This window comes from Daldinia caldariorum (assembly GCF_022478825.1).
Source record: "Daldinia caldariorum strain CBS 122874 unplaced genomic scaffold F4812scaffold_13, whole genome shotgun sequence".
In the NCBI taxonomy this organism is placed as follows: domain Eukaryota; kingdom Fungi; phylum Ascomycota; class Sordariomycetes; order Xylariales; family Hypoxylaceae; genus Daldinia; species Daldinia caldariorum.
Window position 1 is genome coordinate 1 of NW_025953049.1, and position 17541 is coordinate 17541.

General features: G+C 46.0%; 5 protein-coding genes across 5 annotated transcripts; 3 read left to right on the top strand and 2 right to left on the bottom strand.

Moving 5' to 3' along the window:
- Positions 1 to 303: 303 nt before the first annotated feature.
- F4812DRAFT_87761 (general substrate transporter) lies at positions 304 to 2619 on the bottom strand. The gene is made up of 9 exons (XM_047939512.1): positions 2243 to 2619; positions 2001 to 2180; positions 1744 to 1942; positions 1672 to 1680; positions 1559 to 1612; positions 928 to 1505; positions 793 to 872; positions 580 to 739; positions 304 to 525 (listed from the first exon to the last, which is right to left on the bottom strand). Exons 1-9 carry the CDS (start codon positions 2436 to 2438, stop codon positions 401 to 403), a joined length of 1581 nt encoding a protein of 526 aa, XP_047788220.1. The 5' UTR covers positions 2439 to 2619; the 3' UTR covers positions 304 to 400.
- Positions 2620 to 3847: 1228 nt separating this feature from the next.
- F4812DRAFT_434955 (Clavaminate synthase-like protein) lies at positions 3848 to 5710 on the top strand. Its single transcript, XM_047934735.1, has 4 exons — positions 3848 to 4327; positions 4379 to 4494; positions 4593 to 5031; positions 5106 to 5710. Exons 1-4 carry the CDS (start codon positions 4093 to 4095, stop codon positions 5363 to 5365), a joined length of 1050 nt encoding a protein of 349 aa, XP_047788221.1. The 5' UTR covers positions 3848 to 4092; the 3' UTR covers positions 5366 to 5710.
- Positions 5705 to 7989, top strand: F4812DRAFT_434956 (DUF124-domain-containing protein). Its single transcript, XM_047934736.1, has 4 exons — positions 5705 to 6258; positions 6330 to 6356; positions 6416 to 7551; positions 7632 to 7989. The coding sequence occupies exons 1-4, from the start codon at positions 6237 to 6239 to the stop codon at positions 7674 to 7676; spliced, it is 1230 nt and encodes a 409-aa protein (XP_047788222.1). The 5' UTR covers positions 5705 to 6236; the 3' UTR covers positions 7677 to 7989.
- A 1429-nt stretch (positions 7990 to 9418) lies between these two features.
- On the bottom strand, positions 9419 to 11455 carry F4812DRAFT_465841 (uncharacterized protein; the record flags this gene model as incomplete). The annotated part of the gene is made up of 1 exon (XM_047938492.1): positions 9419 to 11455. The coding sequence occupies one exon, from the start codon at positions 11453 to 11455 to the stop codon at positions 9419 to 9421; it is 2037 nt and encodes a 678-aa protein (XP_047788223.1).
- Positions 11456 to 14382: 2927 nt separating this feature from the next.
- Positions 14383 to 17336, top strand: F4812DRAFT_434961 (mediator of RNA polymerase II transcription subunit 1-domain-containing protein). Its single transcript, XM_047934737.1, has 2 exons — positions 14383 to 15171; positions 15229 to 17336. The coding sequence occupies exons 1-2, from the start codon at positions 14788 to 14790 to the stop codon at positions 16873 to 16875; spliced, it is 2031 nt and encodes a 676-aa protein (XP_047788224.1). The 5' UTR covers positions 14383 to 14787; the 3' UTR covers positions 16876 to 17336.
- The last annotated feature ends 205 nt before the right edge of the window (positions 17337 to 17541 follow it).

The following is a 17541-nucleotide window of genomic DNA, read 5'->3' on the forward strand; positions in this document are numbered from 1 at the left end:
TGGGCGGGTATCCCGTCCCCCCCCCCCTATTTTTTTTTTTCCGGCTGCTTCATTACAACCCCATTTTAGTCCCTTAGCCCTTATTAACGGATACTAACCCCCCCCCCCCCCCCCCCCCCCTTTTTTTTTTTGGATGCTTTCGCTAGTACGACTCAGATACCGTTGAGAAGAGCACAGCTACAATCACAATTTCGCATCTATTTTTAATTGAACCTCAATACCTATTCACGCTGAATTCTAGAGTAACTGACTTAATAGATTTAAATCAAAGGCTATTTCGTTTCAAGTCGTCTATTCAACACCCAGCAAATAGCAAGCAACACTGTGATTTAGTTTGATGAACGATGCATGAGACTAGGTACTTGTTAAGCGATATATATACTATAGTTGCCTTAAGGGTTTAAACTTGGTCTTTGCTAGTTGTTTCGGATATGATTGCCTCTTCGTGATGATTCACTTCCTCGTGATGAATTTGCTTCTCGATGGCCTCCGTCGCGGCGTGGGCACGCTCGTCGTCTTCGAATACTATTCTCAGAATTAGTCTATGATCTTGGAGAAGAAGCCTTTGGGGAATCATACAGAAGGTCAGCTCTTCCAGAGTACGTCCAGAAGTCTCGGGCCAAAGGAAGAAGATAAGAATACCCTCAACGGCAATCCAGCAGCAGTATACAATTAGGAACTTCCAGCCGATGCCGGTGTTCGGATCCAAACCAACGGGGTTAACATTGGTACCGAAGAACTATATTCACATTAGAAAAGCTGGCACAAAGATTAGGCTTCTATAGACCTTACCTGGGCGGCTTTCCCAAAGAACTGGAAGATCGTGATTCCGCGGGCTCTCATAGCATAAGGGAAAATTTCAACGAGATAGGCTAGGAGATTATGATTAGCCCATACTTCTCGCGCAGAATCTCGGCAGTTGCTTACTATATGTCAAAGCATTGAAACCGATGTTGTAAGCCGGCTGGTACGCATATATCCAGAACAAGCAGAGCTTCCCTGCAGCTGTTGAGCCCTTTACGATAGCTTCCGCTGCGGAGATGGTCCATGCCACATATATCACCAAGATTCCAATGATCGACGTCAAGTACATTGTCCGACGGCGGAACCTCATCACCAGAAGTGCAGTGAACACAGCGCAGACTAGACCCCAGACTTGGTTCCCGATGTTATACTTGGCTTGGAAGGAGGTGTCGGTGAAGCCAATCAGGTTGAGGATGTCTCCCAAATAGTACGAGATGACCACATTGCCGGAGAGTTGAGACATTACACCTACAAGTGAGCCTATAAGCACACGTCTTCGATTCCCTGCTGAGCTGATCATGTCCATCCAGGAGCGCTTCGAATGTTCCATCTCAATAGCGATAGTGGTCTTAATCTCAGCCATTTCCGCTTTTGCAAACTCGGAGTTTTCGTCACCCTCTGCGTGATAAGTAACTAGGACTTTGAAGGCTTCTTCATATCGCTCCTTGCTGACCAGAAATCGAGGGCTTTCAGGCAGGAAACTAAGGAGGGGTCAGCGAGGGGGTTTAGAATGAGTAAACCACGTAACACTTACAGGACTAGAGCAACCTGTAATAAGGAAGGCGACATCTGAAGGAGAGATGGTACTCTAATATATACGGCGTTAGAATAGTCTCCAACTGAATACGATATCGAGGCATGAAATACCTCCAGGACCTAATAAAAGCAGGCTTGTTAGACTTGAAACATGCGATTAGAATTTCAAAGCAACAAACTTACCAGTCTGACGGGATTTGCTGAGTTCCATAGGTCACTGCAGATGCGACAATGGCACCAATAAAGTAGGCCGCATTGAAGAGTGACGTTAGGATAGCACGCTCTTTAGGATAGGCAAGCTCTCCGATCAAACTGGACCCTGCAACAATAGCATAGGGAAGCCCGAATCCAATAATCAACCGAGAGACAATATACATTGCGCCTTCAACTATGATTAGTTTCGTGGGACATTTCATGTCTTATGTGGCTTTTTCACGTACCATTTACAGCGAAGCCCTGGATCAAGGACCCGATGATCATCGTTACACTACCGAACAACACGCACCATCTTCTGCCTAGGTTATCGTTGAGGAGCGGGATGAGAGGGAGACCTATAACGGAACCGAGCGGCAATGCGGAGGCTAAGATGCCCTTGTAACCACCTGTTGGGTGTCCGAAATCTATGATACATCTGCGGTTAGCCTCCGTTTCCTCTGCCAGGCTCTTCTCTCCTGAAACTTACAGTTACTCCACGCGGGAACCAGTTGGACAGCGTTGATGATTTGAGAATCGAATCCGGAGGTCATTTCGATACCCATCAAACACGGAAATAGCATGAAGTACAGGTAGCGCAAATTCTTCTTCCTATGCCATGGGACGGTATCTTCCATCGCCATGCGATGGACGATATTGTCCGTCTGAACGCCGCCGCCAACCATCTTGACGAACTATTTTCTCACGAGCTGACGATTATTTACCGGAGTTGTTTGTCGCGGGGATAAAGTCCGATGAGACAAGTTCCCGTCTCTGAACTCTAGTGCTATCCTATCCTATCCTACCGTGTCGAGCCATGGCAACGCGCTCATTCATATACATATCTAAAGCCTTCGGCTCGGACCGATTGTTCCAGGAGGATTCGGCGGTTAATTAGGAAACATAAGCTTACACCTAGATTGCTCGCAAATCATGAGAGCTCGCCAGTAGCTATACCCATTTTCCTATTTAGCCGCGAAGCCTGGTTTTCAAACCCTCTCGTAAAGTGCCAATTGAAGGGCACAGTAGATGGAGACCCCCGGGATTTTATGCCTTGGGGTAAGACAGATAACTTCCCCATTGGCTCACTAGGTTCCATCGCCACGTTCCATTTGGTCCAAGGTCGAGGTCGTTCGAGAAAAGTGCCCGGAACAGTAAGACGGGCCCCCGCAACATCCCACACAATACCCGCGATATCCCTTGCTGTGGAACAAATTTTAATATCTCGCCCGGATTCGACTGCGTCCATATTAATGATATTTATGCGTGATATATGCCCACTTCAGCTCCGTGACCCCGCGAGCAGGGCTGGCATGCAGAGCTCTCAGCCTCTCACAGCTCGGCTATCACCTTGGCATCAGGCCAAGGGCTGTTTTGGACCCGGCTCGGCGGATAGTGCAACCGGTGCTCTATATCTCTATATTAGACTTGGGGCTGTTATGCACATTTAGATTTACCGACTGCATGGGCTTGTACGAATTCAGTACTTCCTGTCGGACAGTCCCTACTCCCCTTATATGAAGTACCTACCTAGGTTAGGTTAGATAGCTATAGATTGGCCCCAGGATGAAAGAACTTCTATTGTGCTTACATATAAAAGGCCAAAGTTCAGGACATCTATCGTTATCATGAGCGCCGAGCGCCTATTCATATACGCAGTGCCGTGCCGAGATGTGTCAATGTCATGTAACCTCGCCCAAGCAAAAGCGGGTTGTCGCGACATTCAACAGTCGCAATTATGTAGTCCTTCGGACCTATTCTCATTAAATAGACCCGTGATTAGAGTTGGGAAAGGCGAGTGGTTATATGTCTTCGAAGCAACAGTGCTCAAAGATGCCGACAAGTACCTATGTGGAGTTGGATGTATGGAGTCTCTTAATTATCGCAAGCGTACCTAAAGTATCAACACTGACACGACTCCATGCCAAAGTTCTAGGTACCGAAATCACTAGATCGAAGCTAAGTGTTTGTTTGCCTGTTTCTGGACGTTCTTTCATCCCGTGCGTTCTCCGGGGGGGGTGGGGGTGAAGTCGACTCATAATTCTACTTACAAAAGATCATCTGGTTGATCTCCTGTATATCCCTGTACTTAATGATATTATCATGGTATAGATCCATCTTACCTATGTTGAGCTCGACTTCTTTTTATGTTGTACTTTTATAAGGTATAGCTAAGATGACTTCGTATATCGAATTAGTACTATAGATTAAGTACAATTGGTTTCGGAGATAAATTTCAAGTATTGTTACTACCTAACATAGAGAATGGCACACGCAAGAACCCCGCTTTGCTAATTCGTGGTAACGTATAACCCACACCTATTAAAAACTACCTTGAATATGACTCCAGAGCAAGATACGATACCAGTGATAGACTTTAGCGCATGGTCGAGGGGCTCGATAGAAGATAAGAAACGCATTGGTCGAGAAGTAACGGACGCGTGCCGTCGGGTTGGCTTCGTATATATTATCAACCATGGCATACCGAGTGACATCCTCAAGGAAGCGTTTGGTTGGTCGAAGAGACTCTTTGATCTTTCTCTCGAAGAAAAGATGCTAGCTCCTCATCCTCTAGGTGAGTCCCAAACCTAGAGCCGACGAGCAAATCGCTTAATATTCAATCCAGGTCCCACTGTCCACCGAGGATATTCGTGGCCGGGTCTAGAGAAAGTGTCGCAGGATATCATCACCGACGGCGACGAGGAAAAAGAGGCCGAGAACCGAAAGATCTCCGATTTTAAGGTCAGTCTTTCCAGAATGCGTGCGCCATTATATTATTACCCAAAACTCTCACCCAAACTTCCAAAAGTGTAAAAGTGTGAATATTAAGTTTCGAACAGGAGAGCTATGAAATTGGTAGCGAGGACTCAAAAACTCAGCCGAACATATGGTTACGCCAGGAAGTCCTCCCTGGTTTCCGGGAATTCACGACGCAATTCTACTGGAAATGCCACGACGTAGCGAAAGAGCTGTTGCGCGCTTTAGCAATCGGCGTTGGTTTAGAAGACGAAGGTTTCTTTCTACGCTTCCATAGTGGCATTAACAACCAGCTACGACTGCTTCATTATCCACCGATTGAAGCAGAGAAACTTTCCAGCAATGTTGTGGCTCGAATGCCAGCCCATTCCGACTGGGGGACGATCACGATGCTTTTTCAAGATGACTGTGGAGGGTTGCAAGTCGAACATCCTAATGAACCTGGGCATTTTGTTGACGCGACGCCAATAAAGAACGCATTAGTTATGAACGTGGGTGATTTGCTAATGAGATGGAGCAATGGTGCGTATCTTGTATCCTCCCCGGCGGTCAGTGCCTCTTGGTAATAAATAGTAACTAACATGAACAACTTGAAGATTTGTTGAAGTCGACCCTTCACCGTGTTACCCTCCCACCGATTGAGAACGATATACGAGTGGACGGGAAAGTCGTGACAAAGTCAAGATACTCGATTCCTTACTTCGTTTCACCAGATGAGAAATCTGTTATTGAGTGCTTGTCCGTTTGCACGGACGAAGACCATCCCATCAAATATGCGCCTGTTGTGCAAGAAGACTACCGACGGATGAGGGCGAGGGGACAGTATGCGGAAACAGCTAACGCTCCAATACCCTAGGAGGTAGGTACCTAAGACATCCATAATTGCGAGAATAAATATATAAATCTAAATATGAATCGTGATAAATGTTTTTATAAGGGAAATCTCAGATAGCTCATGGTACAGCGTTAGGCAGTAAGAGGTACCTGTACTATGTACTCTAGATACCTATCTCTTTAATCTCCAATTTTGCACATGTATCATCCAATCAGATCAACTACCAGACTCTTTCAACCAATTACAATGTCCTATTTTGCCAGGGCCACGTTTAAGCGCTGAGTTTAGCGCCTATCAAAACACCGTAGCGCTTGGCCGCGCTGCTCGGTGCTCGCGATCCCGGCGACATTTCGCAGAAGTCATTGGGGTCCGTACGACTATCCAGCTTCACTCATGATTGGATAACCTTCATCGACGCCGAGTAGCCGGGCGAGCTGTATATGTTGTATACCTATACATAGTAGCAAGGTCCCTTGGGAAGATGGCGACCGAAAAAGCGACCGTCTGTCGATCGCGTCTTGAACAAATATTTCACCTTCGCTCACCTACCCTTAATTATATTTATCAAAAGCTTACGTCAAGAACTTAGATAACTATATTCTTTCTTTAACCTTGTGGTGATACTATCTATCCATTTCCTACCCGGGGATTATTATTGTATTATATATAGGTACCTTATATGTAAGTGCGAAATAAAGGCGGGGGCCACGGCACGTTGACGATCCTTCGCGGGTCAACTTCAACCTTCAAACCACAGCCGCCTCAACTTACCCGGTTATAAACTGACTGATTTCCAAACTAACCCGGCAAATAATAGTATTCAAAGCTTCACCTTACCATAGCTTTATTTGAACATCTCTTCCGCTCGAAGCCAAATAATCACCGTGCCACAATGTCTGCTCAATACTATGCACGTACGTGATCATCCAGTTAACTAGAATATGTTCTTCAGCCTCAGATCATAGAGCTAATAATGATAATATAGCGCCTCCCGGTGCGAACGGCTCAACAGGTATACCCCTATATTTCAACCCTAAACTCGCACCAGCAATAGTATATTGACTGGAACAGCTATACCACCACAGAACAACTATCCACAACCGCCAACCTCCCCTCCCGCGAACAAACAATACTACCCACGACCTCCAGAAGGACCTAGCTACACTCCACCCCAGGCTCAGAGCTACCCCAAACCTCCACAACAAGCATATCCAGTGCCCGTGCAGCAACAGTATCCCCCGCCTCCGCAACAAGGTGTTTCTCCACCACCACCCAACGCTGGAACTCCTATTTACCAGCCTCCGCCTCCGCATCCTCAGTCGGCGCAACATGGTGCCTTACCCATTCGAAGCGAAGGCGCTCTGACACCACCTAGCGGACCAGCACCTGCGTATGGTGACGTAGTACCTAAGGCCCCAGAAGGATATCCGAATGACAAAGCCCAAAGTATCCTAGGAACGGGGCCGACACACGCGCGAACGACATCAAACCCTACAGCGCCACCTTCGCTCACACCCGCGCCCGCGCCTGCGCCCACCGCTACCCAATTCCAAGGCGCTGCTGCGACTTTGGATGATGTGGGAACGTTCAATGGCGGTTCATACCGCATTAGTCATAGAGACTGCAATACGATCATCACAATTCAACTAGCAATGGGCTGTCCGATAAGCGCGAAGCCAGGAGTGTTGATTGCCATGAGCCCCACCATTACGCTGAAGGGCGAGTACAAGTTCAGCATGAAGAAATTGATGGCTAGCGGCGGCGAGTTTGGACACTCGACTTTTATCGGTCCTGGAGAGCTGCTACTCGCACCCGGAATGCTTGGCGATATGACCACTATCCGTTTGACAGGAGAAGAGTCTTGGAGTGTAGGTAAAGATGCCTACGTCGCCAGCACCCAGGGAATTGTTCGTGACTACAAGCGCCAAGGACTCGGAAAGGCCATGTTTAGTGGAGAAGGTCTGTGGGTTCATAAGATCACCGGTGTTGGTCTGCTCTGGATCACCAGTTTCGGCGCGATTATCCGTAAAGACCTCGCTGACGGCGAGAAATATATCGTCGATAACGGGCATCTGGTAGCCTGGAATGTCAAGTATGTCATGGAGCGCGTAGCTAGTGGCGGTATCATGGGTGGGCTGGCTAGCGGAGAGGGGTTGGTCTGTAAGTTCACAGGACCTGGCACAGTGTTCCTACAGACAAGAAACCCGGTAAGTCATTGCTCTTTTCTCGTTCTCGTTATTTTTATTTTAGATATTTCTCGACTTCGACTGACAGATATGCCGTATAGAGAGCGTTCAGCGCTTATATGACGGGCAATGCAGCCCCGCCGTAAAGCCAGAGTCTCACGAAGCCACGACTATGAAAATTGATGTTTTTGTAACGAATCTATGGTGTAGGGTCTCTCTAGTCTTTTCCATAGGAAACTACATGTAGCGTTTGAAAATTTATGAATTGAATATGTACTATTTATTGCAAGGCGCTGAGTTTACTCTTTCCCCAACCACTAACTTATCTTCAAGATTCCCTTCCCTGTTTGAAAAGATTCCTGGCCAATTTATTCTTGATTTAATTGTATTTCAACCGAAACAACCCAGCAGAAAAGCTTGTCCGAGTTTGCAATTCATCATGCTGACTTTGTCCCGTATCTTCAAGTTATGGTAGCGGGTTGTCCATCCTCAAGTGAGTGGTTCCACTAGGCCCCTTTTTTACTCAATCCACAAACCAACTATGTACCTGCAATACTTGCTGCTAATAACTCGGAATCCGATTCGTCAAACATTTCAAACTTCAAGATTGACAATTCAGCCGCATCAACTACATAATCATTATGAGGTACCTACCTGCGTACTATGTAATCTCGACATAAAGCTAGATTCATTCCTGCTAAAATTATTTGCGAGCAATAAGTGAGGACCATATCATAGCATCAATAAATATCACAATCCTTTCAAACAGCATACAACTAAAGCATCTTATAATGGATAAAAATGAGTTGCAAATTTAATTGAACTGCAAAGAGCAAACCTTTACCTTACGTAGGTACCTAGGTAAGTCTGTGTTTCCTAAGAGAATATCATGATTTATCCTGGCAACGAACCATATAACGCTTCCGAATCCTGATGTCAACCCTAACTCAACGCCAGCTGGCCGTTCCCCCCACCCCTTTTTTTTCGTTCATTTGACGTATCTTTATCGCTATTTCCAAGGCAGATTTGCAATGGCAAGGCTTGGAATTGACTGAAAGCTTGAAAGAATCCCATGGAACAGACCTCCTATGTACATATTTCCGGTATGCTGTGGCATTGGAAAATCGAGTATGTAATAATGAATACTCTGTGAAAACATGTCAGCCTGACGGAAGTAGTTGTAATATAAGTAATCACCGCTGATGACTTACTCTCAGATTTATTTAAAAAAATCTTTCTTGACGAAAAATACGGGGGCGTTGCTGTAAAGTCAATCATACCTCGATCTGCCGATTCAAGTACCGCATCCTTCTTAATAGCCTTGGCCACAGTACCCCTTGAAAAACACGCGGATGTATGCTAGTGCTATGAACGACATATATCGCACGCGCAGCAGACAGCGTTGTCTGAGATATTCCTTCGGGCGATAGTCGAGCATTGCCAGGGGAAACACAGGTAATCATGAAATGTCCGGAAAGAGAAAGAAAAGAAAAGGAGGATAAAAAAAATTGGTAGAATGCATGAAACAAAACGCCCGACTACCGGGCTGAATGAGCTGAATGAACTGAAACTACCACGACCAATGAAAGGATATTGTTGCAATGTAGAAATTGCCACTAATACATATGTAGAATCGTGTCGTTGAAGTTGACACAGTAGTGGTTAGCCAAGATCACCTTCTTTCCGCCGAAGAATATCAACTGTGTCAAAGAAAAACGTCTGGAGCTGCGAGTAGAAACACCCCCTCAGTATAATGAGAAACGGCTTGTTCTCGTAGTAGATAGAATCAGGCAGACTGCAGCTTCATGTAGGCTACTAGGGATCTCCATAGAGGTAGCTTCTTGTTTTTCAGGGACTAATAGTCCATGAAAGAGACCAGCCCATTCATTTATAACACCTGAGACGCGCCATTGGTAGTTGCGCGAGCAATGGGCATCATGTGAGGGGCTGTGACCCCGCTGGACGATACTGCCAGTTGGGACACCGTTGACCCCTGAACTCTCTGTCTATGGAAACGTCTCGCCTGGCGGTCGCGACATTGAAGAGCATACGCACGATCTGTAGCTCGTTTATTCTCCAAGTATTCTTCATAACTCTGTTGTTGCTGGGTGAAGCTGGGATCACCAGGGTGCTGAGGTCCTTTGGGTTTTCTCACGGGTCTAGGGCCATACACCATCTGGGCTTGAGCATGAAGTGGTATATGACCAGGATTTCCGGGGCCTGTGAGACCCTGCCCTCCCACGACAGGCGCACCGGGTCCTGGGCCATATGACATTGGAGAAGGTGCCATCTGGAGTCGGGGTGCTTGTGTGCCCTGCAGCCGTGAAGGAGGCATGAATGCAGCGTTGTCATTGTTGCATTGCTGAATATTGGGCATCTGTTGAACCCCTGTCCACGTACCAGGCCCGGGTCTAGGGCCAAGGAAGTTCTGAAGTTCTTGACACGACCCTTGTGAGACGGGGTTCAAGCCAAGTTGACTGGCCAAGTTTTGAATCTGGTTGAATTGAACCATAGGGCTCGCTTCTATCATACTCGACCGTTGCCGAGTGCCAGCTTCAATGCGTGTCATTTGCGCTTTCAGATCATTCATGCATGCGTAAATCCTTTCTATGTCTTCTGCAGTCACAGAGCGAGTCTTACTTGAGCCATTTTCCATTGAGGATGTGATTCTATAGCCATTCTTTTTCAAAGGGGGCTGGTGATTATAATCTAGCGAGTAGTTGCGCATATCTGGCAGGCATATGGTGCTGATACCAGAGGAAATCTGGAATTCAGACGCTTTCGGGTTCAATGTAGTACCTCGTCTCTGTGAGGTCTTCACATCAACACCGCTAATTCCAGAATCGTGTGAGCCCGATTCGCTTCGATGCGCACTTTCCAGCTCCTGAGAAGAATTCGAAGATCTGACATCAATTCCTGATTGCCCATTGAGGCGGCCTGCAGAGGCTTTCTGGAGCTTGCTAATGAGAGCGTCGAAACGGGCCTGGTCCTTCTCAACCTCAGCCTGAGATGGGAACTTGGATTCGTAGTCTTCTCTAAGCTGCTTTATTGGGAGGCCAGCCGTACGTGGGCCTTGAATCTTAGCCCATCCATTCTCGAGGTCTTTATCAATGCTGGCCCATCCAACATTGGTAAATCTCTTGGAATGTTTAATAGCCTTTACGGTGGCCACTGGGAAGATAGGTTCGTCCTTATTTTTCTGGTATGGGGAAACGATAGGGACTGCTCTTAGTGTCATGTCTTTTGGACCGCACTTGTCATCATATGCTTCATCACCGCTTTCGAATTTTCTATCTTCTTCTAGAAAATAGTCACGCATCTCAGTGAACTGTCGGAAGCCTTCGCTCATGAATGGCATTGGAGATTCAAGCCGAACTATGGACATTTTGGTATCAGGTGAATCGAGAGGAAGAGTTGTGTCGGTGCTGGAATATTGGGCGTTATCCGAGCTATCGGGTTCAGTCTCGTCATTCACCGTCTCATAGTCTTTCTTGGTTATTGGAGCAGAATGTATGAAATCCGGGTCAATAGGAGTATCCCGGTACCGGCGAACACCCGTCCCATTAGAAAGGGAGGTGTCAATAGTGAGCTTTTTTAAATTCTTCCTTCCGGTCATTTGGAATTCGGTCTTCTCCAGGCCTGCGGTAACTGGGGCCGCAAGAGGAACACCATTTCCGTTGCGACGATTATTTCGCCAGTCAGAGTTCATCATAGCCTCGCTTGCTTTTGGAGCGGGAGGCCTTTCGCTCGTGATATCAAATTGTACTTTCCGAGGTGGAGCAGAAGCTACCTGGGTGAAGTCCATTCCGCCCGAGATTGATGACGCGGCGTCTTCGATGCGAAAATCGGTTTGGATGCTGAGATTTAGAGCACCGGCCCTTTCCTTGGCCTTGCTTTTGGCCTTGAGAGCTTGTGCGGCGCGCATGGTTACCGGATAGACTGACGAAATCTTATAATTAGCATATTACCGCACAATACTTTAATTAATGCCTCTCACATTGGGTAAAAGCTGATAGACTTATATAAAGTTGCGCTGTTGTTGTTAATTACGTGAGTATGGGTAGGGAGAGTGCGGAAAGCTCTGCTGTGCATTCGCTCCTATTATCAACGCATCAGTACAGTTGATCTTCCAGGTGCGAAGTTGGAAATGCGATGGAATTAAAGCTCCGCGGATAGGATGGAAAAGGTGTAGGGCCCGATGCAAAATGAATGTTGATGATAAGGGTCAGTCAAGTGCCCATACCTTGTTGATTCTCCTAGCTGGCCGTAAGTCTGTCTTGATATGTCGCGGGATCAGGGCGCAAGCTCAGGGGAGGCTCTTCAGATTGTTAGGAAAATATTATAGGAACTGTTTATTGTGGAAGCGAAAGAAATAGTCTGTTATGAAAAGAAGCAGTATCCACACTTGTGTTGATTAAGGCTGCGGTTAAGTTGAAATATTTCGAGTTGTTGAGGATATCGAGGGAAAGAGTAAGGGTAGACTAAAATACAGGAAGCGGGTTGAAAAGGGGGGAATATAGGGTAGTTGAAATAAGTCACGAGAAAATTGAAAGGTTTTTGGATGGAGGGATGTTGTCATTCTTGGAAAAATGATTTCGAAGACTGAGTGCAAGGATGTAAACTGTGGGAGATAACGTACCAGTATGGAAGTTTGTTGCTATTGGAGAGAATACTTCTCGTTGCTTGGAGGATTTTTTGACGATCGATTTCGGAGTGTAATGGTTACCCGTTTTCGTCGGTTGATGGATGAACACTCGAGGAAACGAAACGCAGAATGCCGAATTTATAGAAGCTGAAAGGGTTGGCGACGATATAGGCGACGACACGGCCCAGTTACAACCAATATTGCTTTTCTGCAAGGCGGTAGGTAAATTTTGAAACCTCGTGAGTCAAGTGAGAAAAAAACGGTAGTAGAGATAAGAGAGTAGTCGACTTGAAGAAGAAAAAAAACTCGAGCACCTGTCGGCTACAGATAAACGTTTCGCTCGAGAACCAGCCACAATGTCATGTATGATCTGGGCTAATCAACCAATACAGTCCAAAAAGAGGAAATCAATCACCAAAAAAAAGGGTCGTTGCCTTCCACCGAAGAACGCTGGATGCCAGATATCTCGACGGCTGTGAATAGCGTGAAAGACAACAAATATGATGAACTTGAGAGGTAGTGTGGAAATCTACCCAATAAGGTATTGAGGAAGTAAGAATCTCACTGTAATGACTTCGACCAAAGTGGCTGCCACCTAAAATTTTCCTCGTATGTAAGGTTCTCATGACACATGTGGTTTCCTACCTTTGACTTGTGTACCTAAGATAAGCAAACGTCAAGGCAGCTACCATAGTCCAAGCTGCAAACTTAGATGCATGCCTACCTTATGTAGGTCTTATCAATATCAGGGTTGGTGTATGATTCCTTCTATTAATACATTTGCCTGCGTGTACGTAGTTAGAGATGGCAGAACTTATAGTGCTGCAACATGTAAGCAGCATCTACTTCCTGTTGATATAGCATAAGTCTTTTTATTTAAATACGATGTCGATGTCCTTCATACCCAAATAATCAATAGATAAGTACAATTTTAGGCAGAAGGATAAATATGATATGGTGATATGTATTTTAGGTTAGACATGTTGGCTGGATATTTTTTTCATGTGAGTACGAGTATGGACTTGTGGTATCTGAAGCCACAGATCCTATGCATGAAGCACCTAGCAAGTTTCTAATTCTTACCTTAGTTCAATCCATGCAGTTCATAGGTAATAGTGCTTATGTTTTCACCCCCAACTTTGCCTTTAATCCATACCACTGTCGTGGGCTCAATTTCCATGTTGTTTAACAAGGTCACTCAAGTAGGGGTAAACCTCGGGGATGTGACGCCTCTATCTAGTCCTCAGAATACGCCTTTAACCATGGGTTGTAAATGGCATTCTCAGGGGTACGTGAAGGATATGCGCCTAATGCTTGTGTCATAACCCGGTGGCTTGGGGTCATAGAATAAAAAAGCTCTTCAAAGCTATGAGTCGACTTGACCCGTATTTTTCTATTTTTCTTTTTCGACTTACCTGCTATACAAAAGATTCCTAGTTAGAAGAAACAAAACATGCGAAAATCTTACGTTAGATTACCTATACGGATCACACTTAGCTATCTAGCTATGAGGGCATTTAACAAAAACGATTCATTCTTATGGGATAGCTGTAAAGTCTTCAACCAGGCGTGAAAGGGTTATAATGGCCGTAAGAATGCGAGTACAAAGTGAGGACACAGTGCTGTTGAAGTATGAGGATTTATGTATTTACCCAAGACAAAATCAACGAAGGCAATAAACTGCTAATTGTAAAAAGCTGTTTAACGCAGATAGTTTTACATTCACTGCTGCATGTATGCATTGTTCTAATTACCCCTTTTTGTGGAAGGATAACGCACGTGACCTACTTAGATTAAACGACAACTTCCTAGGAAGTCAGCAATAGGCAGCTATGAAGCTGGATAGAAAGACGTCAACAATGCTCTTGATAGAGGCTCTTGATGTAGGGCATACCGTGATAAATTCTGTGTAATTTTGTCGTCTCATATTTCATTTGCTTTCAGTTTTTTTATGTTCTCTCTTTTTTTTTTTTTTTTTTTTTTTTTTTTTTATCTATCCTTTCGCTATGAAATTCATGAGAAGTATTGCGCGAGCAAGACTTGTTCTACATGTAATCGTACTTGGGTACCTTTGTGTACGTACAATGCATGGCATGAATGATCAAAGGGAGATGTGCTGTACTAGGTACCTAAGGTACTTGTATGTATTATATAAAGTACACAGTACATCTAACTAGCGCGTCTGATAAATAACCCTTGCGCGTCAAGCTTAAAGCAGGCCCCCACATCAAATTGACTAAAGCTTGCGAACTTACAGAATACATCACCTTCGTCTTTAATGGCTAAGAAAGTAAATAAATCTCAACTTTCTTTCTCAACTCATACTCTGTCAGCTATCTTCCTCAACTCTACTTACTCTACTTTTAGAATAACATCTGAGATTATAATTACAAAAAAAAGAGAAAGAGAAAAAGAGAACCGACCAGTTGGTCATAATGAATCTTATCCTTCTCGCCGTCTCCCTTCTCGATTAATTACGATTATATTTATGTGATATAATCCGTCTTTCTTCTCTCGCTTCTCTCGCTTCTCTCGTATCTGCGAGATATTTGAGCCGACCGTTTGAAAATACTATAATCATCGCAGTTGTACTCCCAACTACCGTTATCGTAATGTCGACTCCAATGCGCCATGGCCCTTCTCAGCAGGGCCGTACGCCTTCGCAACATCCCGCCGCAGCCCCTACTCCCCAAGCCTCAACGCCCTTTTCGAACCCTCAAACCGCCGCAGTCTTTTCCCCTCGCGGACCTAAGTCGTCACCACAGCAGTTCAAGAAATCACCGGCAACTGGCACCTCGGGTACTATGATCGGTACTACTAGCTCGACAGCAAACTTCGATAGCCCTTCTGCTGCTGCTGCTTATAACACTCTAGGAATGACTATAAACGACCTCAATTTGGACAACATCAGTGTTGGAGGACTGGTTGCCGCAGCGGGGCGGACGGACGAGGAGGATCGGAAGAAAAGAATGGAGGCTGTCATCGCTGCTCTCTGGGTAGGTGATAGCTAATTCTATCAGGGCCGGAATTGGCGACTAACCTACTCCATATAGGCTCAGAATAGCAGTAGAGTGAGTAATCAGGGACTCGAGAGATTGGCCATTCATCTCAACCTCGAGTGTCTGTGGGAAGATATCAAAGGTGCCGGCGAGAATGCCAAGACTCTGATCATAGCAGGACAGACAGTGGCTGTTGAAGTTGGCATAACGAATCACATCGTACACCAGGCCGCATTGGCATACACGGATTCTATACCCAGTGTCGACAAGCATGTTGATAAGGCGTCGGCTATCCTTCTCAAAGACCTCTCCCTAGCTCCTGGACAGAGTCCGCTAACAAAGAGGCTAACACAATTTCGAGCAAACCTCGAACGTCTGGCCAACTTAGATAAATTAAGCGTTTCGCCAGGTCTTAACTGCCACGAAGCCATAGCGGGCATCTGGGAAAGCTTGGACAGACTACATCAGTGGGACGTACAGAAGCTCCGAGAGGATTCGTCATTGAGTGATATATCCGACGAAAACCTCAGAGTCTATGCTCTTTGCCTCCGCCACGGATGTCCTCTTATGCATACTCGGGGCCGGGTCGGCCTGAGCTTCGACTATTGGAAAGAAAGAAGAAAGCTTAAGTCTACAACGGTGGATACCGAAGACGCCAAAACATGGGGTATCCTGATCGAGTGCGCGGCTGCTGGCGGCATGGTGTACCACAACCCAATACGAGTGTCTGATAAATGGATTGGAGATGGTATCGAGAAATCCAACCTCACAGACGAGGAAATGATATCATCTACTGGGCCGGTCTTGGATTGGTTAGAGCCACCTAACACTCTTCTACCCTCATCCGAGGAGACGAAAGAACATGGGCTTGAGGCTGGTGTGAACTTATCGGGCCCTAAACCACCTGATGTGGTATTTATGGCAACATTCGATCCGCCCGTAGTGGTCTCGCATGCTGTTGCAATAGATATTTATAAGATATCGGCAACTAACGCACCTCTATCGCATATTACATTCGACGCATTACTATTTCCCATCGTCGACGGAAGCTCCTACGATCCTAGCGAACCTCGGGAGGTAGTATTCACACAGACGGTCCCTACCTTCATCGGCAACATACACAACAAGTCCCAATCAGAGCCCGTGCTCAAGGCCCATCGTAACACTCTATTCATATACAAGCCTGTGTATGGGCAGGTTTTAAGCCAAATTCCCTTCTCGCACCCGAAGGACCTAGTAGTGATGCTCCCCGTGCTTCGCCAATACGCTTTCCTTTCCCTGCTCCTTACCAATAGTCTTAAACTTAGGAACGGCAAGCCCACAGCAAAAGAAGCAGATGAAGACAACGACGCCCGTCTGCCACGCACCAGACAAGACGAATTCAGTGACTTCATGGCTCAGCCCAACGAGGATACTACTTCGGACAAGGTCCTGAAAGTAGATATTACCTTAACGGCTCATCCCATCCCCCGCCTCGCGCTCGTATTTCCATTCAAAGACCACACGGCTCACGTGAACATCGAGATCCAGCACGGGGGCCGCGTCCGGATCGTGTCGGATAATATCTTTGATGGGGATATGGGCCATATAGGAGGCGATCCTCTCAATAGAAAGAGAGTTAAGAGCGATTGGGAGAATGCCCTGGAGACATTGGAGGATCTGGGGGCGTGGATCGAGGTTATTAAAGACACACTTGAGTAAGGAGAAAATGGGTCGTCAAGTGCCCTGGATAATGTGTGCGGTAGGCGGATTTCAATAGTATTCGGGGTGCGGGCGGGAGTCAATTACGATGGATGGAGGCAGGGAGGAGAAGGAGGACTATGAGTGGCGTGTATGGTTATGATACCCCCCTTTCTTATATTAGGTACGTCCGGACAGGGCAGAGAACTATTTCGTTGGAATCGCGGAAATGAAATATGCGTTTGTCTCCGTACGCTATGGGCCTCGTGCCTTGTTTGTCGGCCTCACATACTCGTAACACCTAACCTAAAGCATTCACGCACTCGCTAAATGTCTAGGGTAATGTACTACACATCTACGGACGCTAGGATAAGCATACAATATCGACCTCGCACGATTTTTTTTTCTTTTTTTTAAAGAAAAGCGGTATATAAGCGGCAATAGTAGCAGCAAGCATGTTCACGCAAGACACACACGTCCCTCCTTGACAACTATTTCTTCCTTTCATAGTATATTGTATTAAGGCTTATCTATAGCTGCTTCCGTGGGTAATGCTATACCATCCGATCTGGTCCGATCCACGCCAGGTCTTATCTCGGTCTCTGTCTTTACCTCGAGACAATAGACGCGATTCCTCTTTCGTCCGCGCACTCCTTGATATGATAACCTTTCCTCGAGACTATGCTC

Bases quoted from the DNA above. Each gene is read 5' to 3' on its own strand.
- F4812DRAFT_434955 (XM_047934735.1), top strand. From the start codon at position 4,093: ATGACTCCAGAGCAAGATACGATACCAGTGATAGACTTTAGCGCATGG. The intron at 4,495-4,592 runs GTCAGTCTTTCC...AGTTTCGAACAG, and splicing joins GAAAGATCTCCGATTTTAAG to GAGAGCTATGAAATTGGTAG. The intron at 5,032-5,105 runs GTGCGTATCTTG...AACAACTTGAAG, and splicing joins GCTAATGAGATGGAGCAATG to ATTTGTTGAAGTCGACCCTT.
- F4812DRAFT_434961 (XM_047934737.1), top strand. From the start codon at position 14,788: ATGTCGACTCCAATGCGCCATGGCCCTTCTCAGCAGGGCCGTACGCCT. The intron at 15,172-15,228 runs GTAGGTGATAGC...TACTCCATATAG, and splicing joins CTGTCATCGCTGCTCTCTGG to GCTCAGAATAGCAGTAGAGT.
- F4812DRAFT_434956 (XM_047934736.1), top strand. From the start codon at position 6,237: ATGTCTGCTCAATACTATGCAC. The intron at 6,259-6,329 runs GTACGTGATCAT...ATGATAATATAG, and splicing joins GTCTGCTCAATACTATGCAC to CGCCTCCCGGTGCGAACGGC. The intron at 7,552-7,631 runs GTAAGTCATTGC...TATGCCGTATAG, and splicing joins TCCTACAGACAAGAAACCCG to AGAGCGTTCAGCGCTTATAT.
- F4812DRAFT_87761 (XM_047939512.1), bottom strand. From the start codon at position 2,438: ATGGTTGGCGGCGGCGTTCAGACGGACAATATCGTCCATCGCATGGCG. The intron at 2,181-2,242 runs GTAAGTTTCAGG...GATGTATCATAG, and splicing joins GGTTCCCGCGTGGAGTAACT to ATTTCGGACACCCAACAGGT. The intron at 740-792 runs GTAAGGTCTATA...ATGTGAATATAG, and splicing joins TCTTTGGGAAAGCCGCCCAG to TTCTTCGGTACCAATGTTAA.